The sequence below is a fragment of the Diospyros lotus genome, chromosome 12 (assembly GCF_014633365.1).
Source record: "Diospyros lotus cultivar Yz01 chromosome 12, ASM1463336v1, whole genome shotgun sequence".
In the NCBI taxonomy this organism is placed as follows: Eukaryota; Viridiplantae; Streptophyta; class Magnoliopsida; order Ericales; family Ebenaceae; genus Diospyros; species Diospyros lotus.
Window position 1 is genome coordinate 30,052,932 of NC_068349.1, and position 18,139 is coordinate 30,071,070.

General features: G+C 38.4%; 1 protein-coding gene across 1 annotated transcript in view; it reads right to left on the reverse strand.

The window, feature by feature from the left end:
• Nucleotides 1-10,612: 10,612 nt before the first annotated feature.
• Nucleotides 10,613-18,139, reverse strand: part of LOC127814103 (protein transport protein SEC31 homolog B-like) — an 83,949-nt gene continuing 76,422 nt past the window's right edge. The window contains exons 17-22 of the mRNA XM_052355365.1: nt 14,614-14,729; nt 14,333-14,503; nt 13,104-13,229; nt 12,733-13,015; nt 11,331-11,569; nt 10,613-11,232 (exon numbers count right to left, since the gene is read on the reverse strand). Coding sequence (XP_052211325.1) covers nt 11,143-11,232; nt 11,331-11,569; nt 12,733-13,015; nt 13,104-13,229; nt 14,333-14,503; nt 14,614-14,729 — 1,025 coding nt within the window. The 3' untranslated portion in view covers nt 10,613-11,142. The remainder of the gene's footprint in view (nt 11,233-11,330; nt 11,570-12,732; nt 13,016-13,103; nt 13,230-14,332; nt 14,504-14,613; nt 14,730-18,139) is intronic.

The following is an 18,139-nucleotide window of genomic DNA, read 5'->3' on the forward strand; positions in this document are numbered from 1 at the left end:
CCATTGCATTAAGGTCTTTCTTTCTATGAAAAGTTTCAAATTACTCTCACAAAAGATTTTGCTCATCCCCATTTTTAGCAATTCTTTCAAAAGATCCATGGCACCATGAATAACTTCCTTATCATTGTTAAGAGAATTTGTAGCAATTCCTCCAATAGTTGGTGTTTCAAGATAACAGGGATAGTAAAATTGAAGCGTGAGTGTAAAATCAAGATGGTGTGCAAAACCTCGATAGCACAATGCTTTCCATCTTAGGATAGTCCTTGGCTTATTTGATATTGTTCATTGTGTCTTTGACTTCCCCAAGCGTGTTGTCCATCCCTTCATAAATCTCCTAACCATTTGCAAATTTTTATCAACAAAAAAATTAGCTTTGTGATCTGATTAAGTCTCTGGTGACCTCCTGGGTCACCTGAAGACCCCTAAGATCTCACCCCTCGTCACCTCATGACGATAAAGCTAGCCTCTTAAGGCTCTGCTTACTCTTGGGACCCTTCCCTAGGGGGGAAAGGGGATGAGGTTTCTCACCTAGGTCCCTCCATGCATGCCAAACCTATGACCACTGGATGCGACGGGAAAGTTATGCACTCCCTACATACACGTTACGTGCCAATCATGTGTCCCAGTCACAACCAACCTCTATAAATACCAGTCGCCTCCTCGGACTCAAGCTAGCCATTCCAACCACATAATCTCTCTCTCTCTCTATCCTTCCATGTCACTCACCTGAAGAGTCCACCTACATAGTTTACTCATACTACTCACATGTGCACCTCCTCATAGTGCACCCACGGATCTTATCAATGTGACACACCCAAGCATACTGCATCTCTACTTCTTTATGACTTGTACTGACTTAGGCATCAGAGGGTCTACATAGGAGAAATCCTCGCTTGCCTTCTGACTCTTTTATGTCTTGTAAATCCTTTAGAAGACTCATCCATGGACATCACATGCATCATCTGGAGACCCATCTAAGGAACCCCCTGCTTCTCCGATGCTCATCCCTCCTACTCATTCAGTGCTCCATCATTCTTCTTCCTCGGACAACAAGTCGAGTCCCCCAGTTACTGATCTCTTCCAGTGATTCTTAGCTCGTCCTTCTCATCGGGCCCTACCAACTATTCGCTAAAGTTTCTGGACATATAAATTTTAATTGTTGTATCTCTGTAACAACAATTTTAAAATTAATAATATAAATTAATTTATAATATCTTATTTTAAGCTCAATTCCTTAAATTTAATTCCTTTGCTTGTTTCCTACAAAAGGGAGATTCAAATTATATAAAATCCATATAAACTGATAGAAACTCACTTTTTTTGGATTGAATTCAATACTAAAACAATAGGAAAATCAATGTTTACAATGATTACAACAATTGTTAGGAAAAGTATAAGCTAAAAACAACCAATTAGCCTATTTGAGAAGGCCTTCTCTCTCCCCACGATAGTTGTCCAAATTTTTTTTCCTTCTCTCTCCTTTCCCCTCGCCTTATATACCTTCTCATCATTCCGCTGCAACCACATGAAGGAATATTCTTCCCCTAACCACTTTGGACTTTTCTGCCCCTTACTCAATTTCCTTAGCAACCCATGATTTTCCCCCTTGATTCCCCCCTCCTTTTACGCCTCTGATAGATATGAATAATGGGGGTCCTAACATTACCCCTGCCCAAGACACACTCCTTGTCCTCAAGGTGGAATTCAGGAAACTATTGTTGTATCTGATGGTAGGGATCCCAAGTTGCCTCTAGGGGTGGCAACCCCTTTCATTAGATTAGAACATCAAGGTTTCTCAAATTCTTCCCTGTGCCCGGCCTTACTCTCAACAAGAATTCTGGTTCCACTTTCATCTCCAACTTGGCAATGAGTTGGTCTGGAAATTATGTTGTCTCTTGCACTGCTCCTTTCGCCTCATGAAGCTGGGAGACATGGAAGACAGGGTGGATCGGCCAAGGTGGTAGGGACAGCCTGTACGCCACCTTCCCAATCTTCTTGTCCACAACAAAAAGGCCCATAAAATTTTGGTGATAGTTTCTCGTTCACCCTAACAACCAACGTCTTATGTCGATAGGGGTGGATTTTCACATAAACCAATTTGTCAACCTCAAAGTGCACTTCTCGTCTCCTTTTATCTGCTAAATTCTTCATTCTAGCCTTCGCTAGTTGCAATTGGGCATGCAGCTCCTCCAAAACTACATCCCGCTCCAACAACTATTGCTCGATTGCTGAAACCTTTGTGGTCCTTTTTTCATAACGTAGCAATAGGGGAGGTTCACGATCATAAACTATCCAAAGTGCATTTTAGGACCCCAATTTGACCATCAAACTGAGGGTGGTATGAGGTGCTTCTGTTCAATTGAATGCCTTGCAACCTAAATGTTTCTTCCTAAAAATGGTTGACAAATATTTTATCCCTATCGAAAACAATCGAGTTTGGAACTCCATGCAACAGGACAATCTCTTTCACGAAGACCCCTACTATGCTGGCTACTGTAAATGGGTGCCTTGGAGCAATAAAATGTCCATATTTACTCATTCGATCCACCACCACAAAGATAAAATCCCTCTCCACTGATTTGGACAACCATTCGATGAAATCCATGGATACATCTTCCTAGATTTGATGAGGGACTAGAAGGGGCTGTAACAACCCTCCCAGTGACAGGGCAATGTCTAACATATCGCTGAATGTCTTGCTTCATCCCTGTCCAATACACATTGGCTGATATCCTCTTATAAGTCCTGAGAAACCCAGAGTGGCCCCTAATCTCTCCATCATGTCCATCCTTTAACATCAAAGGAATGAGTATGGAGCCCTTAGGGAGATACAATTCCCCTTTGTATAGCAACTGCCCATCCACCAATGCAAACTCGGGTCTGTTCATAGGATTTTCCAGCACCTCCTTAATAATTTCCTAAAGTGTCTCATCTTCATTGACCTTTTTTTTGAGCTAGTCCAACAGCAATACTCGGGGAATGATGAGGGTCATAAGCGTGGCAGGTGGATGGAGGCGGGAGAGGGCATTTGCAACTCGATTCTCCATCCTTGGGTGATATTGGATCTCAAAGTCGTAGCCTATTAGTTTCACAACCCACTTTTGGCACTCTAGATTGACTACTCGTTGTTCCATCAAGAATTTAAGGCTTCGTTGATCAACTCCCTCTCAACACTGACTTGTTTCGACCATTGGGATTTATGGGCGTGACAGAAGAAAGTGATAGGCTGTTGCCCCTACATCAGGACTACCCCCAATCCATGCCCCGATGCATTTATCTCCACAATAAATTCCTTACAAAAGTTCAGTAAAGCCAACACCGACAGTTCTATCATCGCCCTTTTAAGAGATTGGAAAGCCTGCTTCGTCTCCTCATCCCAAGAGAAATTATCCTTTTGTAAGCAATCTGTCATTGGCCACGCAAGCATGCCGTAATTCCTCATAAACCTCTTATAATACCTCGTAAGGCCTAAAAATCCTCAGAGTTCTTACAGTGACTTGGGGCTAGCCCATTCCAACACTTCTTGCACTTTAGCATTATCGGCAGCCACACGTTCTTGGCAGATTACGTGCCCTAAATACCCAATCTCCTGTTGTTCGAACATACATTTCTTAGCATTAGTGTACAACTGGTGAGCAGTTAGGATCCCTAATACACACCTCAGATGTTCCTTGTGTTCACTCATATTCTTACTATAGACCAGAATGTCATAAAAAAACACCAAAACGAATCGTCTCAAGTGCTCCTTAAAAATCTCATTCATCAGGGATTGAAAAGTGGCTGGTGCATTTGTTAAGTCAAATAACATGACTAAGAATTCATAATGACCCTCATGGCTGCGAAAAGCAATCTTCTAAATGTCATTAGATGAGATTCATATTTGATGAGATCTTGATTTCAATGACGGAAATGGGAAATTTATCGAGAATTGTTACCTTATTTAAAGCCCTATAGTCCACACAAAATCTCCAGCCACCATCCTTCTTCTTGACCAGCAACACAGGGCTGGTAAATGAATTGATACTCGACTTGATAAGACTTGCTGCCAACATTTCTCAAACCAGCTTCTCAATCTCATTTTTTTGGAAATAGGGGGTAACGATAAGGTTGTATGCTTATCGAAGGGACTTCAGATTGAAACGTAATCATGTGATCTCTCATCCGGTGCAGGGGCCACCCACAAGGCTCCTCAAACACCTCCTTAAAATCTGCTAGTAACTCCTACAAATCCCCAGGAACCACCTCTTCTGCCCTATTGTCCTCAGCTATCAAACTTCCTAACTCCAACAACACTCTTTCTCCGTTTTCTGAGAACGCCTTCATCATTGACTTCAAGGTTACCAATGTTTTGTTGAGGCTAAGGTCCCCATGCAGTGTTACCGTTATACTCCCAGATCTAAACTTCATAACTAATAAGCCCCAATCTATTTGGGTCTCCCCAAGCATGGCTAACCACTTCATTTCGAGAATTACATATGAGTTTCCTAGCTCTAATGGTAGGAAATCCTCAATTACCTCAACATTTTGCAACATTAGAGTAACCCCCTTACACACTCCATCCCCTTGAACAACCATGTCTGACCCCATGATCACTCCATAACCTCTCGTTTAAGTCCGAAACAACCCTAGCTTCTACACCAGTTTAACAACTATGAAGTTGTGGGAAACCCCACTATCAATTAAGACCACTACTTCTTGGCCATCAATTTCTCCCTTGATCTTCATGGTCTATGGAGGTGTTAACCCCACTACAAAATTTAGGGATAGCTTCACAACTTCCCCCATTTTGACTATGTCTTATGTTTCCCTTGAATTCTCCCTTGTTTCAGCATCTGTTGTTTCTTCTTCTCCCTCTTTCCTTTCCTCCTCATAGATTACCATCACCTGCAGCTCTTTGATCTTGCACTTGTGTCCCACCAAGTACTTCTCATGGCAATGAAAACAGAGACCCTTTTAAATTGAGGGTTGCTCCACTTACTAACAGCTGGTGGCCGATATGAGAAGGTAGGGTTGGGTGTCACCGACTTCTGCTGTGATGGCGGAGGAGGTCGAATCACCATCGACTAAATGTTTGTTGTTGGGGTGGAAAGGGCTGGTACCCGAGTTGGGCCTAATTCAAAATAACCTCCACGGACCACCTGATTCCTCTTCTTAATCCTTTGGGCAAGCTCCATCATCTGTTCTAGTCCGGTAAGCCACAGTCCCTCATCTCTGCTCAGATATCCAGCCTCAGGCCATTTATAAAATGACCCTCTAGAAACACTTCTAGCAGCCCTTCAAGTGACGAGGCTAGAGTCTCAAAACAGAGGTGGTAGTCCTTGACGGACCTCAATTGCCTAAACACGAGGAACCTCTCCTCAATGGTGCCTTCTTGAGTCGATTAGAATCAATTGACCAGCATCGCTTTGAGCTCCTCACATGATGTTGTCGTTGCTCCCATTAAAACTAGGCGAGAGCAACCTGTTTAAAACAAAGCGTCATCGAATCCAGCTTCTCTGTGTTGGTCAATCGGTTCACGATAAAGTAGCGCTCTGCCCTAAAGACCCACCCATTAGGGTCATCTCCCTCAAATAGTGGCTTCTCCAAGCGTCAACCTCTAGTCTCCAGTCTTTCGAAGCCCTCGGTCACATCACCTTCATCTCTCCCTCTTTTTCCCACCCCTGGCGTCTTGTTCACTATAAAAAATGAACCCCTGGGTGCATTCTCCTCACCTCGTTTCCCTTTCTTATCCTTCTCATGTGCATCACACCTCTCTATCAATAAGTTGAATTGGTCCAACATCATTATCATGTTTTTCTCTATGTTATTCACCTTCTGGAATTCATTCCTCATAGAATCCAACCCGACTTGCAATCCTTCCATTCGCCCTTCTATCTGTTGTTGATCTAATCTTCCCTCCAGCTCCCCCACTTTCTCAAAAACAGATATTCCCATGGATCAATGCTCTGATACCAAAATGATAGAAACTCACTCTTTTTGGATTGAATTCAATACTAGAACACTAGGAAAATCAGTGTTTACAAGGATTACAACAATTGTTAGGAAGATTATAAGCTAAAAACAACCAATTGGCCTATTCGAGAGGGCCTTCTCTCTCCCCACGACAGTTGTCCAGGTTTTTTTCTCCTTCTTTCTCCTTTCCCCTTGCCTTATATACCTTCTCTTCATTCCGTTGTAGCCACATGAAGGATTATTCTTCCCCTAACCACTTTGGATTCTTCTGCCCCTTACTCAATTTCCTTAGCTACCATTGATTTCCCCTCCTGATTTCCCTCTCCTTTTACGCCTATGACATAGATATGAATAACAGGGGTCCTAACATAAACTCACATTTCAAGTAGGAAAAATAGCACAAACTTAAGACAAAAATTAGATAAAAATATGTATAAAATTAAGCCCTATCACTGATCACCTCACACACAAGTGAGTAAAAGATAAACTATATTAACTTAGAGCCCTTAATACACAAGGATGAAGGATAAATGGGTAATGGTACAATAAGAATCAATGTTTGAATCTATTGAAAACCTTCAACTTTGAATGCACTAGTAGTGAGTAATAAGTGAGTTGAAATGTTGGTTGTTGAATTGCTTTCATAGTCTTGGTTCTGGAGGTAAAAATAGATTACCGAATTTGGAAATTTGAAACATTCAACATTCCTGTACAAAACCTTGCAAGGGAACAGAGATTATGCAAGAGCTTCTTAGCTTGATATAGAGTGAGTTAAATAGCCTCTATCCATCCATAATTAGTGACACACTCAAAAAGAGAAAGACCTGTTTGGTGATTTGCAAAGCCCTTTCAAAAGATCAAAAATGATTTTAAACATTTGTTGTGCAGAGAATATAAATGAAATTGAAGTCATTAATAACCTTTTCTATATTAATAAGTATGGAAAGGGTATAGCTCTATAGCATATTATGATTTGCAAGAAGAAGAAAAAAAAAAGAAAAGAAAAGAACATTTGAGGTTAAAACAATGTTTCAGACTATTTGTGGGTACTTTTGTGAAAGACATTAATGTCTTAGTGAAAACTAATAGGTTTGTCTTTTAGGCCAAATAAGAAAATCATGGAGAAAAATTTAGGTAAAGATATTTTAAAGATGTTTAAGATGAGGTATGAGGCAAGAGATTAAGTTGGCTTTGATCTACCATATACTAGAATACCGAGAAAGCAAAAAAATACACTATCCAACTTTAGTTGACTATCTTATCACATTTGACCCACTACATTATTTGGACAAGAAAAACAAGACATGTTACCTACCTTTAGTGACTAAAATAGGATTGAGAGACTATTCGTCTAGTTTGTGATCAAGCCTGCTTCTTTCATTGGTAATGGACATATTTGGTTAACCAAATTTCTTGAAATTGTTTAACTAATCCACCATTTGTTCAAAAAGCATTTAAACAAGTTAAAGCAAAAGGAATTTGTGAAATTTTGTTGCTTCAATTTCTCAAAGGATAATTGAAGAAATTTTGCAAATGTTAAAATTTGAGAGTAAGGCCACTTTCCCTAATCTTGTCATTATCAAAAAAATTGATCATTGCCCCCTTGAGGTTAACACTTCCTTCTCACTCTTTTACTCACAATTTTGTGTTAGTGCTTTATATGGTTGAATCTGTGCTTTCTTTATAGTCAGAACACCTAAGAAATGGTAATGAAAGAACTATTTCTTGTAATGTTTACAAGACAACGATTTTGCACAATCTGTGTTGAAAAAATAATAAATGAAAGTATTAATAGTAAAGTCTCAATGTTATGTTAAACAAAGAAACATAAATAAAAAGAAAATGTGAGAAGAAGAAAACTAAAACTTGAAGAAAGATAATTTCTTCATATTAAATTGAAAACTCACATTAAAACTCATACTTCTTCAAAAAATAGAAATAAAGTCCTATTTATACATAACTTAAGTACATAACATCCATCAAATAAAAACTAAAAAGTTATAAATAAAACTTCAAATGCGGGATGTTTTGCATGTCAAATTTGAATGTCAAACTTCGGTTACAAATGGAGAATATAACGGTAGAAACGTAAATGAAAAATAAAAAATTAAACTAACTTTAATTAAAAAAAATATCACAAATCTCAAACAATTTGCCATAGTGAATGGTGGATTCTCCATTTTCTCTTTTCAAAAACCATAGATGAACAGAAAATGATGCCAAGGATGAGGAACGGAGTTTAGACTTCAGAGTTACTCACAGTGGAGGCAAAAGTTCAACAAACATGTGATGATAATATAGGTATTATTATATATATATATATAATTATTTATTATGAGAAGGGCACATGATCTTCAAGGCCGTGCACTGAATCTCCTGGGCAATATCCAAAGGGCTTCTTCTGAATTCATTGTTAAATTTGTTTTTAGATTGAGCTATATGCCCTAGAGTGGGTTTTTTTTTTTTTTTTTTTTGGTGGGGGGGGGGGGGAGGGGTCACTTTTTAGTGTCTTAATCTCTAATATTTATTATTTAATTTATTTGTTTGTGGTATCCCCAGAGTCATAGCTTTGGTAGCATTGTTTTATATCTCTTCTAGATGGGGGTGTGCCCTAAATTGGGTTCTTTGTTTTGGGTTATTTTAGTGTATTATTTTATAATTATAATTAAGAAATTATATTAAAGTTAATAATAGTACTTGTACTAACAAAAATGATATTGCTACTAAAATGTAATAAAATTTGAGTTGATTATGTATTTGCATTTTTTTTTCAAAAACTTTTAAAGTTTATTTTTACTCTCTGAAATTGGACTTTGATTAAAAGAAAAAACAAGCAATAAACTTTGTTAATGTTTTAATTGTGAATATTTGAAGAAAAACAAGGAATACGTAACGTAGTTACAATTGTCATGTGTACTTAAAACAAATTCTAATCATCAGTCCTATACTTAGTTTGATATGTAATCTATATATGTCCATTAGGTTACAATTTGTAGGTGTAATTAATTAAGTATAAACATAGGCACTTAGACAATTTAAGAGGAGGATAAAAAATAGTGAAATTTGACCATCTGATTGTGCAATATTTATATAACCATTTAAAACAATCTCATGGAAGGAACAAAAAAAAATAAAATAAAAAATAGAAATAATGCTAGTTTGTTTATAACAAGTTTTTTTTTTTTTTGCAGAATTTCTTAATTACTTTTTGTTTGCTCATAGCAATTTTTTTGTTTAATAGCTTAGAAATTATTTATTTTATTCAATTTTTATAATTTGTATCCAGAAAAAAAATTACCAACAAGTCATGTTTATTTGCTCCCAAAAGTGGTATATTAGAATAAGAATTATTTGCTATTTGCTTATAACAAGAAACCTTAGTAATAAAGTACAAACCAAGTCGAGCCAAACTTGGTTGCCATTGGCATGCTTGAATGGGGCTGGATTGGGGTTTGCAGCGGATTGTAATGAGATCTTATCACCAAAACCATTAAATATTGAGAAGGCAAGACGAATAGGTTTTAGGTTGAAGACGAATTGCTCTATGTTAAGGGTCGACGCGTCTTTGTGCCACTCTAAAAATCTATATCGGGAGGTATTACGTAGATACTGAAACTTATAGTGGATTAATCACCAGAGCATACTTTGTATTGTGGCTCTCATTGAGGAGCATTACTATTAGTTGCGGTTAATGAATGATGCTGAGGCTATGTGTGCACATGCTAAGAGAGTACCAAGTGGGGGATTTCATGCCGATGAAAGTTTACTCACAATAGCCATTATCGGGGCTACATAAGGGATTGGTGCAACGCTATGAAGGATCTTTTAGGGTTCTTAACTACATCCACAATATTTCCTACAAGTTGGGGATGCCACCCAAGAGCAAATTGCAGTTGGTGTCCCACCTTAGTTTGCTCAAGCCTTATCATGTTGACAAAAGGAGAAGTCAGTCGCAACCAATCCAAGGGCACACCATTGGGCATGCGATAATCCTGTCACACAGATATGGAGACCATTTTGGTTGAGCGTGTTGTGGGACATGTTCTGAGAATTAAGGAGTACTTGGTGATATGGAAAGGGGAACCTGATAGGGAGGGAGACGAGTTTAGGAGGAGCCTGAAGTAGGCACTATGGCAATTTCTTCGTTGCCAAATTGAGTAGCTTCATGCTGAGGCATGACCCGATTAACAACAGCGCAAGCAACAACGCGAGACACTGTGTAGCAAATAGGAAACCAAGGCAAGCTGCTAAAGGGGCATATGGAAGCTCTCGTGCGCACGTGGACTAGGCAGGCATTTAGGCTTATGAATACCCCCTTGTACATGCCACGATTTTCCTTGTTGGACCTTAAATAGTTGAATTGCATTTAGGTTCTGTTTTGGATAGCAACAATTTTGTTCCTTTCTAAGGTCTTACTTTCAATGAACACCACAAGTCAACCACCACCCAAACCACCGAATTTAATTAAAGAAATCTCCCAATTCTTATGTTCTTTAAAGTTAACAATTGAAAGTATTAACCATCACTGAATAATCCAAAGTGACAAAATTATACATAAAAAAGAAAAAAATGTGTACATTCAGCTATAGGAGGTTTCTGAGAAAAAATATATAAATCGGAAAATCAACATCTTCTAAGACCTGCACCAGTGGCATACATATTAAACTAAATATTCAATCTTCAATAAAACTCTAATCGGTCTTATTAAATAAAAATGGTCATCACTACACGGTACAAATCAATGGCCTCGGAAATACAGAGGGAAAATGCATAATAGAGTTGGACGCCTACTAGGCTACCTACTACTGATCAACCAAAGCAAACTCCATGGATGGAGCTGTACCTGTAGACAAAAACTATTTGACTGACAGCCAGCACCGTTATCAGAATCAAAATACCCAGTTATCTTCTATTTCTCAATGGCTACGCAACACAAAAAGTGAAAAACAATCAGCCGTGTCAATTTCATGTGCTTATAGAAACACCATGGAAGACGAGAGATATTGGCCGAGCAAAGCTAGAAGGAATGGAGGACCAAAAGCCTCGCATCACCTATCTTATCTGAAGAAGATGTTTTTTACTTTTCTATATATATATATATATATATCAAGGTATCAGTGTCCTAATATATGCTGGCAGTGAAGAACTCCAAACTGGTTTACAGACTAATCCGTGGGCTTTCCCCTTAATTTATCTCACATTTTGTCGAGTCTTGATCATTCGTTTCAGAGTCGCAAGCCAGAAATTGCACTCATCCCAGTCACTAGTGGTAAGTTGCACCTATGCAAAGTCAGAACCAACAAAAGATCAAAGATAAATTCCACAAAAGAAAAAAAAAAAAAGAAAATGGAAAATTCCTGAGGTAGGTAAAGTGGCACCTGGATCTGGAGGGCAGTACTGAAATCACCCTTGTCCAGAGCCTGGCAAAGCTGAACAAGTTTTTCCCCGGCATTTTTTGATATGTCACCACCATTAAGTTTGGCAAACAAGGCACCTATTTTCCTTGAATTGTCTTCTATTTCTCGCTTCTTAGCTGGATTTGCACGAGAACCTCCCAGTGCTTCAGATGTCTCATTAAAAAGTCTAGTCAAAGTTGCTATGACAGGCTTTTGCTGGGCTAGAGAACATAATCCATAAACAAGCAACATATATCAGAATTATTGCAACAAGGAGATTATGGGTTCAAACAAGTTTATGACATTAGCAGCCTTAAACAAATAGACAGACAAGTAAAAAATATACAATCAAAACAACGAGTAACAGGAAACTTCTGCAGGAAAAATAATTAAAAACAGAAAAGAAAAGGAAGAAATAAGCACAGATGATTTGCACTTCAAAGCCATTATTCAGTGTGAGTAGTAAGAATTATGAAGCACTCCCATAATTTCTTTAATGTTTGGAATTACGATTTGCGGAAGAAAAAGAAACAGAAAACAAATGTCATTATGTGCACAGAAAAATGCATAGATATTACTTGTACCATTTTCTTCTCATTTTCCTTTCCATCCGAACATCCCTGATCCAAACACAGCCCAAAGGAAAATAACAGATGCTATCATACTAAACAAAAGGTCCCATAAACCTGTGATGCTGGTGTGTCTCCATGAAGTTGGCTGCCTTCAGAGTTATCCAACCATGTCCGTGCTTGAATTTAGCATACCTCAATGTTCAAGAGAGTTAAGACCATCATTTACATAGTCTAAATGATTTTGGAAACCTAGAAGTTCAAACCATTTTAAACCTTTCTCGGAAGCCGAGATTCTTTTCCACACACTTCAGGTTTCAGACTTAAGTTTTCCAGAATTTTAGGGAACCAACCGCATTAACTACAGAAATATAGCAATGAAAGAAAACCATGGAGAATTTTAAAAACTCTCACGGGATTGAGCTATTGAATTTACAGTGAATAGTAATAGGAAAAGTGTCCTTGCCCCTTGCCTTGTTGACTGATGATAAAATTCAATTTCGACTTCTGTACACAGAATAACAACTAAGCAGTTTATGTGACCACAAAAATCATCTTTACAGAAAATTAACATCAATCTCATTATCTTCTCTTCTTAATCTTCCATTTCTCTATTTTTGTGTCTGAATATGAAGATGGGAGGTACCTCTTGAAATTATCTTGGTTCTTATTTCATAAATTTAGCATGTTCCCTAGGTTTCATACGCCAATACTGACAAAATTGAGTTTGACAACCATGAAAAAGGAACTAAAATCTGTAAAGACCAATCACAACCAAATCTGGAAATAAATAAAAAAGAAGTAAATAGGATTACCAGGAACTTTTGAAGTATCAGCTGTCTGTATTGTAGGTGGTGGAGCTGCAGGAGTTACAGCTGGTTGCATTTGTGCTGCCTGAGTAGGACTTGATGGTTGCATTGAAGCCACCCCAGGTCTTTGAACTCCTGAATTTGTAATTGGCATATATCCCCTCGATGCTGAAGTTGGAGCCAAAACCTGAGGCATCTTATGTCCAGGAACTGAACCTATCTGAGATAGGACATTACCAAGGGAACCCCCACCAGGAGATCCACCTTGATAACTAGGGTTGCCAGAACCCTGAAACAAACATGAAGGAATAAATTTTATTTGACAATTGTTTCACTTAAATGAATTTTGTAAGAGAAAAGGTTAAACATATGCGTACTGGGTACAACTGAGAACCCAATGTGGGCTGTTGATATTGCTCTGCATTTCTCAACACAGGAGGAGTTGCAGGAATAAAAGGTTTCACTGTAGGTTGAGTGGTAATAGGCGGTTGAGCAATGTTCATCTGACATGACAAGATAAAAGATCAAGAACTCTCAGCTGGATCAAACTTAGCAGCATGGTTTGCTTGGTAGCAGCTGACAGTCAGGAATAATGGTGATCTAATAGACAAACAACACAAATAAAAATAGAAAAGACGAAAGATAATCATGAACATGAAATTGAAGCATCAGTTCAAGGGTCAATAATGAGGCATTCTGAATCAGGATCGTGGCATAATCACCCTAAAAGCCAGAAATGACAATAACTCAACTAGAGAATGCATTTAAGATGAACAGTTCATTAGCCTAAAAGATCTTGTACAGTGTTTCATGCATTCTTCAATTTTCCCTTGCACACCGGTGCCCATCAGATATAATAAGGATACAGATAAGGATATGGATATCTGTCCAATATGAATACCCAAATTGGAGCCTTGGGCCCTAATATTAAACTATATTTGAAGACCAAGAACATGCAGTGGGATTAAGGTTTGTGACGATGATCCTAAACAACACACCCAGTCTTATCTCCCACTATGTGGAGTCAGCGGCTAGAATTCTAGCTTCCCAATTATTTCTATTTATGGTCTGATGTTCTGTAACAGCCCATATAATTAATATCAGCCTAAGGGTCTCTCACTAAGTTTACTTAGTCTTCCTCTACCTTATTATGAATGACCTCATTTCTAATTTATCTGTTGTGATGATGATGCTAATTGAAGAAAAAAAAATATGGTGGAAAGAAAGATTTGAAGGCTCTCAAATGGATTAACAGAGAGAGATCTCATTTTTGCTCTAAGTTACATTTAATTAAACTTATATTTATTACATAGTAAAATTATCTTATCAAGAATATCATAAAAGAAATAAATTTTGATGCTCACGGGCTTAAGAAGGTCCAACGCGTGGATACACATCTATACATGTAAAACTGACAAAATACCCAAATCCAAGTAACATAGATCTAGGCCATACCTACAAGTTTCAAACCATTACACGTGGTGAAAGAACTAAGTTATAGCAGCACCGGCAAGCAAACATTATTGTCAATTATTACAACTCTGACTCATTTAGTATGAATAATTTTTTTACTTCCCAGGGTAACCAAAAGCAATGACATAAATACCTGAGGAACTTGGGGTGCTTGGGATGGAACAAACATTTGAGGCTGTGAAGCTGGTTGATAAGGGGCAGAAGCACCATATCCTCTACCATATGAAGATGCAAATGACTGCTGATAGTTTTCACCGTAAGGACTGCCTGGAATGCTCTGCTGCAGTTGTGGTGCTGCTGTTTCCTGTGCAATAAATGGAAAACCACCATAGAAGTGTCATTTATGATCAAAGAAGCAGTTAGACAGCTGGTGCAACAAAAATATCTCTTAATGAGACGATAAAGGTTAAGTACCTGGTAATAATGCTGAGAAGCATCTACTGCACCATAACCAGATTTGTCAGCACCATATACAGGTCCTGTATGTGATTCTAAGTTTTCAAAAGTCATAGACTTGGGTACTTGTTTATCTGCAGCATCATCAGTTCACATTAAAGTTACATAAACCCAACCTTTGTTTTGAACAGGCACTCGACTCCCCACAAAACATAAGGTGTTATCCACAAAAAGTAGGAGTCACACAAAAAACGGAATAACTTGGATTATTTTCTACTAGACACCAATTATCCACCCAACCTTTCCAATCTCTATACCATAAGGCTCAAGACTTTAACAAAGATAAATAGAAAAAGAGAGATGGGGTCACCCTTTTGATGCCTCTGGAAGTACTGAAGAAACTCTTTCTGACCCATTAACCAAAACTAAAAGTTTAACTGTAGTGATGCAAAAGCCAATCCGCTTGCACCACCTAGACACAAACCCCATCTTACTTAGTAGAAACAACAAATTAAGCCTTTATCCTACTATGTGGGGCTGGGTACCTAAATTCTAGCTTGCCAATAATTTCAATCTATTGTCTTTTCTATATGTCCCTTAATAACTCAAATTTTACCCAAGTGTCTCCCACCAAGTTTTTCTTGGTTTACCTAAAAGGATTAAAATTCAATTAACATGCTCATAGTCTTTCAGCTTTCTCAATATCAACTATCAAGTTTATAGATAAGGCCATTGGATATGCTCTTCAACCCAGTATCTAGGCATTATTTTAATTACCAAAACAACATCAAGAATCTGTACCCACAAAGGCATTCTAGTTCTCAAAGATCAAAACCTCAATCACTTCCTTAAACCTAATCGGGAGGATATTAGAGGAGTTCTGTAAACACCACCCACTAAACTCATCATCATCAATTGCACCTTATTCTAACAAAGTTAAGGCTAGTGACATAACCTTCAAGATGTCAAATGACTTCCAAAAATCATATTGACAATACAAATCCGTGTCCAAAAACAAATGTGGCACAATTTTATGTCAGATGCCCATCCTAACCCAACCCTCTAGTGGGGAAATGATGAGAAAAAGTTCAGTTCCAACAACATCCTCATATGAAAAGTTTCAAGAGATAGTAGTGAACAAAGATAATCGATATGGTCGTGTTCCATCACAAAGTTGAAGTGGTTGTGTTCCACTAATGACAACCCCCCCCCCCCCGGCGCGGGGGCAGCGGCCAAAAAAGGGGGGAGGGGATATGAGTGGCACCCTTGAGGTTTAGGGTGCTTGTAGGGTACTGCCTTTGACATCTAAGAAAATATGACGACTGCCCACATGTAATACCATGTTGCACCCTACTGTTAACATACCATTGTCATATTTTCTAAATGCCCAAAGTACCCTCCTCTTTCTCTCTTTCTCTCTCTCTCTCTCTATCACACAAACACACATCTTTGCCACGAAATGAACGACAACTGCCATAGTCAACTCTCTCTCTTGCTCCATTTGGAGCCATTGGACAGGTTTCCCATCGCAATGTGTTGCAGACATGGAAAACTCTAGTGTTATAGCAATGGGGAAACCCCATCGTGCCTCATCGTTGCAAAACCATGGCAATAGGGTTTCTCATTGTCGGTGATGGGGTCTCCCCATCGGCAATTTGTTGTACCAATAGGGAAACCCCATCAACACTAGTGATTGGGACCCAGCTAGGTCAATTTGACACCAACGAGAATGAGAAAATAAATAAAATGGAGGGAAAAAGAGAAAAATAGAGAGGATAGAGAAAGAGATGGTGGTTGCAACAGTGAATGCCTTCTCTAGCGTCAATAATAGTAGTAGTGGCTGTAGGTCCATTCCCCTTTCTCCCTTATGCTCTCTCTCACCCCCACCCAATTGGCTTCATCTCTAACTTCCAATTGGAACCTAATAATCTGGGTAGGGTTCTAGAGCAGTGGAAATTGAACCCAACCTCATTGCCTTCTCCAATGATTGTGTGCTCTTACGATGATGACAGGCTCTCCGTGGGTCTCACCTCAACCACCTTTCTCTCACTTCAAAGGTGGCTCCACAACACAATTGGACCAACATCATTTTCAACCTTTCAGAACCACAGTAATGGTTCTCTCTCTCCAGATCTTCAGTGAGTCTCTTGTGTTCAACAAGGTGGTGGAAGGATTGGTCTTTGGTGGCTTGTTTTGTCGGACATTGTGAACTAACCATCTTTCCTACTCCCAACAGTTGGCCACCATTGGCGTTTTCTTTCTTTTTATTTTAATTTTTTCCCTAAAATTAAAGGAGAGAAAAGAGACAAAGATAGCACAGAGGAGAGAGATGGAAGGGTAAAAAAGGATGCATTCAAGCTTTTTCCAAAAATCCATGCTAAAAGAGAACAAAATAGCATCTATTAAAATTCATTTTCAATGATTAAGTCAAGATTAAGAAAGTCATTTTCATCATTAGAGTTATAGTTCTCATTATATTCCTCATCAATGCCATCTAATTGATTTCTTCAACCAAAAATGGTCCTGAACTAGAAGTTGAAGGATGTGTTCAAGTTGCTACATTGCCTGCTTTGCTTCTAATATTAAATCTAGACTCTTCAATTCTAGCTATATTGACATGTCAAAAAATTATGACCAAATATTGAACTAAATCATTCTCTATATTTATATAATAGATGGGTATGTTTAGGTGCATTAGGGTACACAGTACCAACTCTTTTTTTTTTTTTATTGTAAAACAATAAAAAATAATAAATTAAGGAAAAATTACCAAAACAAATCTAGACCTTTGACTAGGGGAGAGAAAAAATTTGGTTTAGCCGAACTAGTCAGTTCGATTCAGTTCAGTTAATTTTTCTCAAAAGTTCAATTTTCGATTCGATTCGATTTTTTGTTTGAAATAATCGAATTAACCAAACTAACCGAAATTATAAAATAACATCATTTTGGGTGCAATATAAAAGAAAAACAGACATAATGGAAGGACCGAACTTATGCTTCAATCCTTCTGCCTTAGCCCTCGCTCGAACCCTTTCCCTTCCCCTTTGTCTCCGACTCTCTGGCAATCCCATCGCTCCCTCTGATGCTGACGCCAACACTTCTCTACCTTCAATGCCAACAGTGGCTAGCTCTGTTCCCATCATCCATCGCTACCAACATCTCTCTCTCCCTCCGATTTGCACCACCGTGCTTACCCGTCGATGCCACCTCAGCAGCCACCATTGCCTCAAACCACCTCAGTTTGCTTCAAATATTCACAGCATATGGGCTTGGTCCCCTTCGATAAGTTTTCTAACAACTTTTTTGTGGGTGGGTATTCTACATTAAAACCTAGATCTACAAAAATTCAACAATTAGATCATTTTGATTTTTGGGTATCTAGGTCATCGAGCCAAGGCGAATCTGATGGTCAATTCCAATGGTTAGAATCCGCGGTGGATGGTGGATGGCAACATTTTTCTAGAAACAAGTTTTGAGTCTTTTGACAAAAAATTAATTGTTAGATCTACAAAAAATCAAAGTTGGATCAAACTCATTTTTGGAT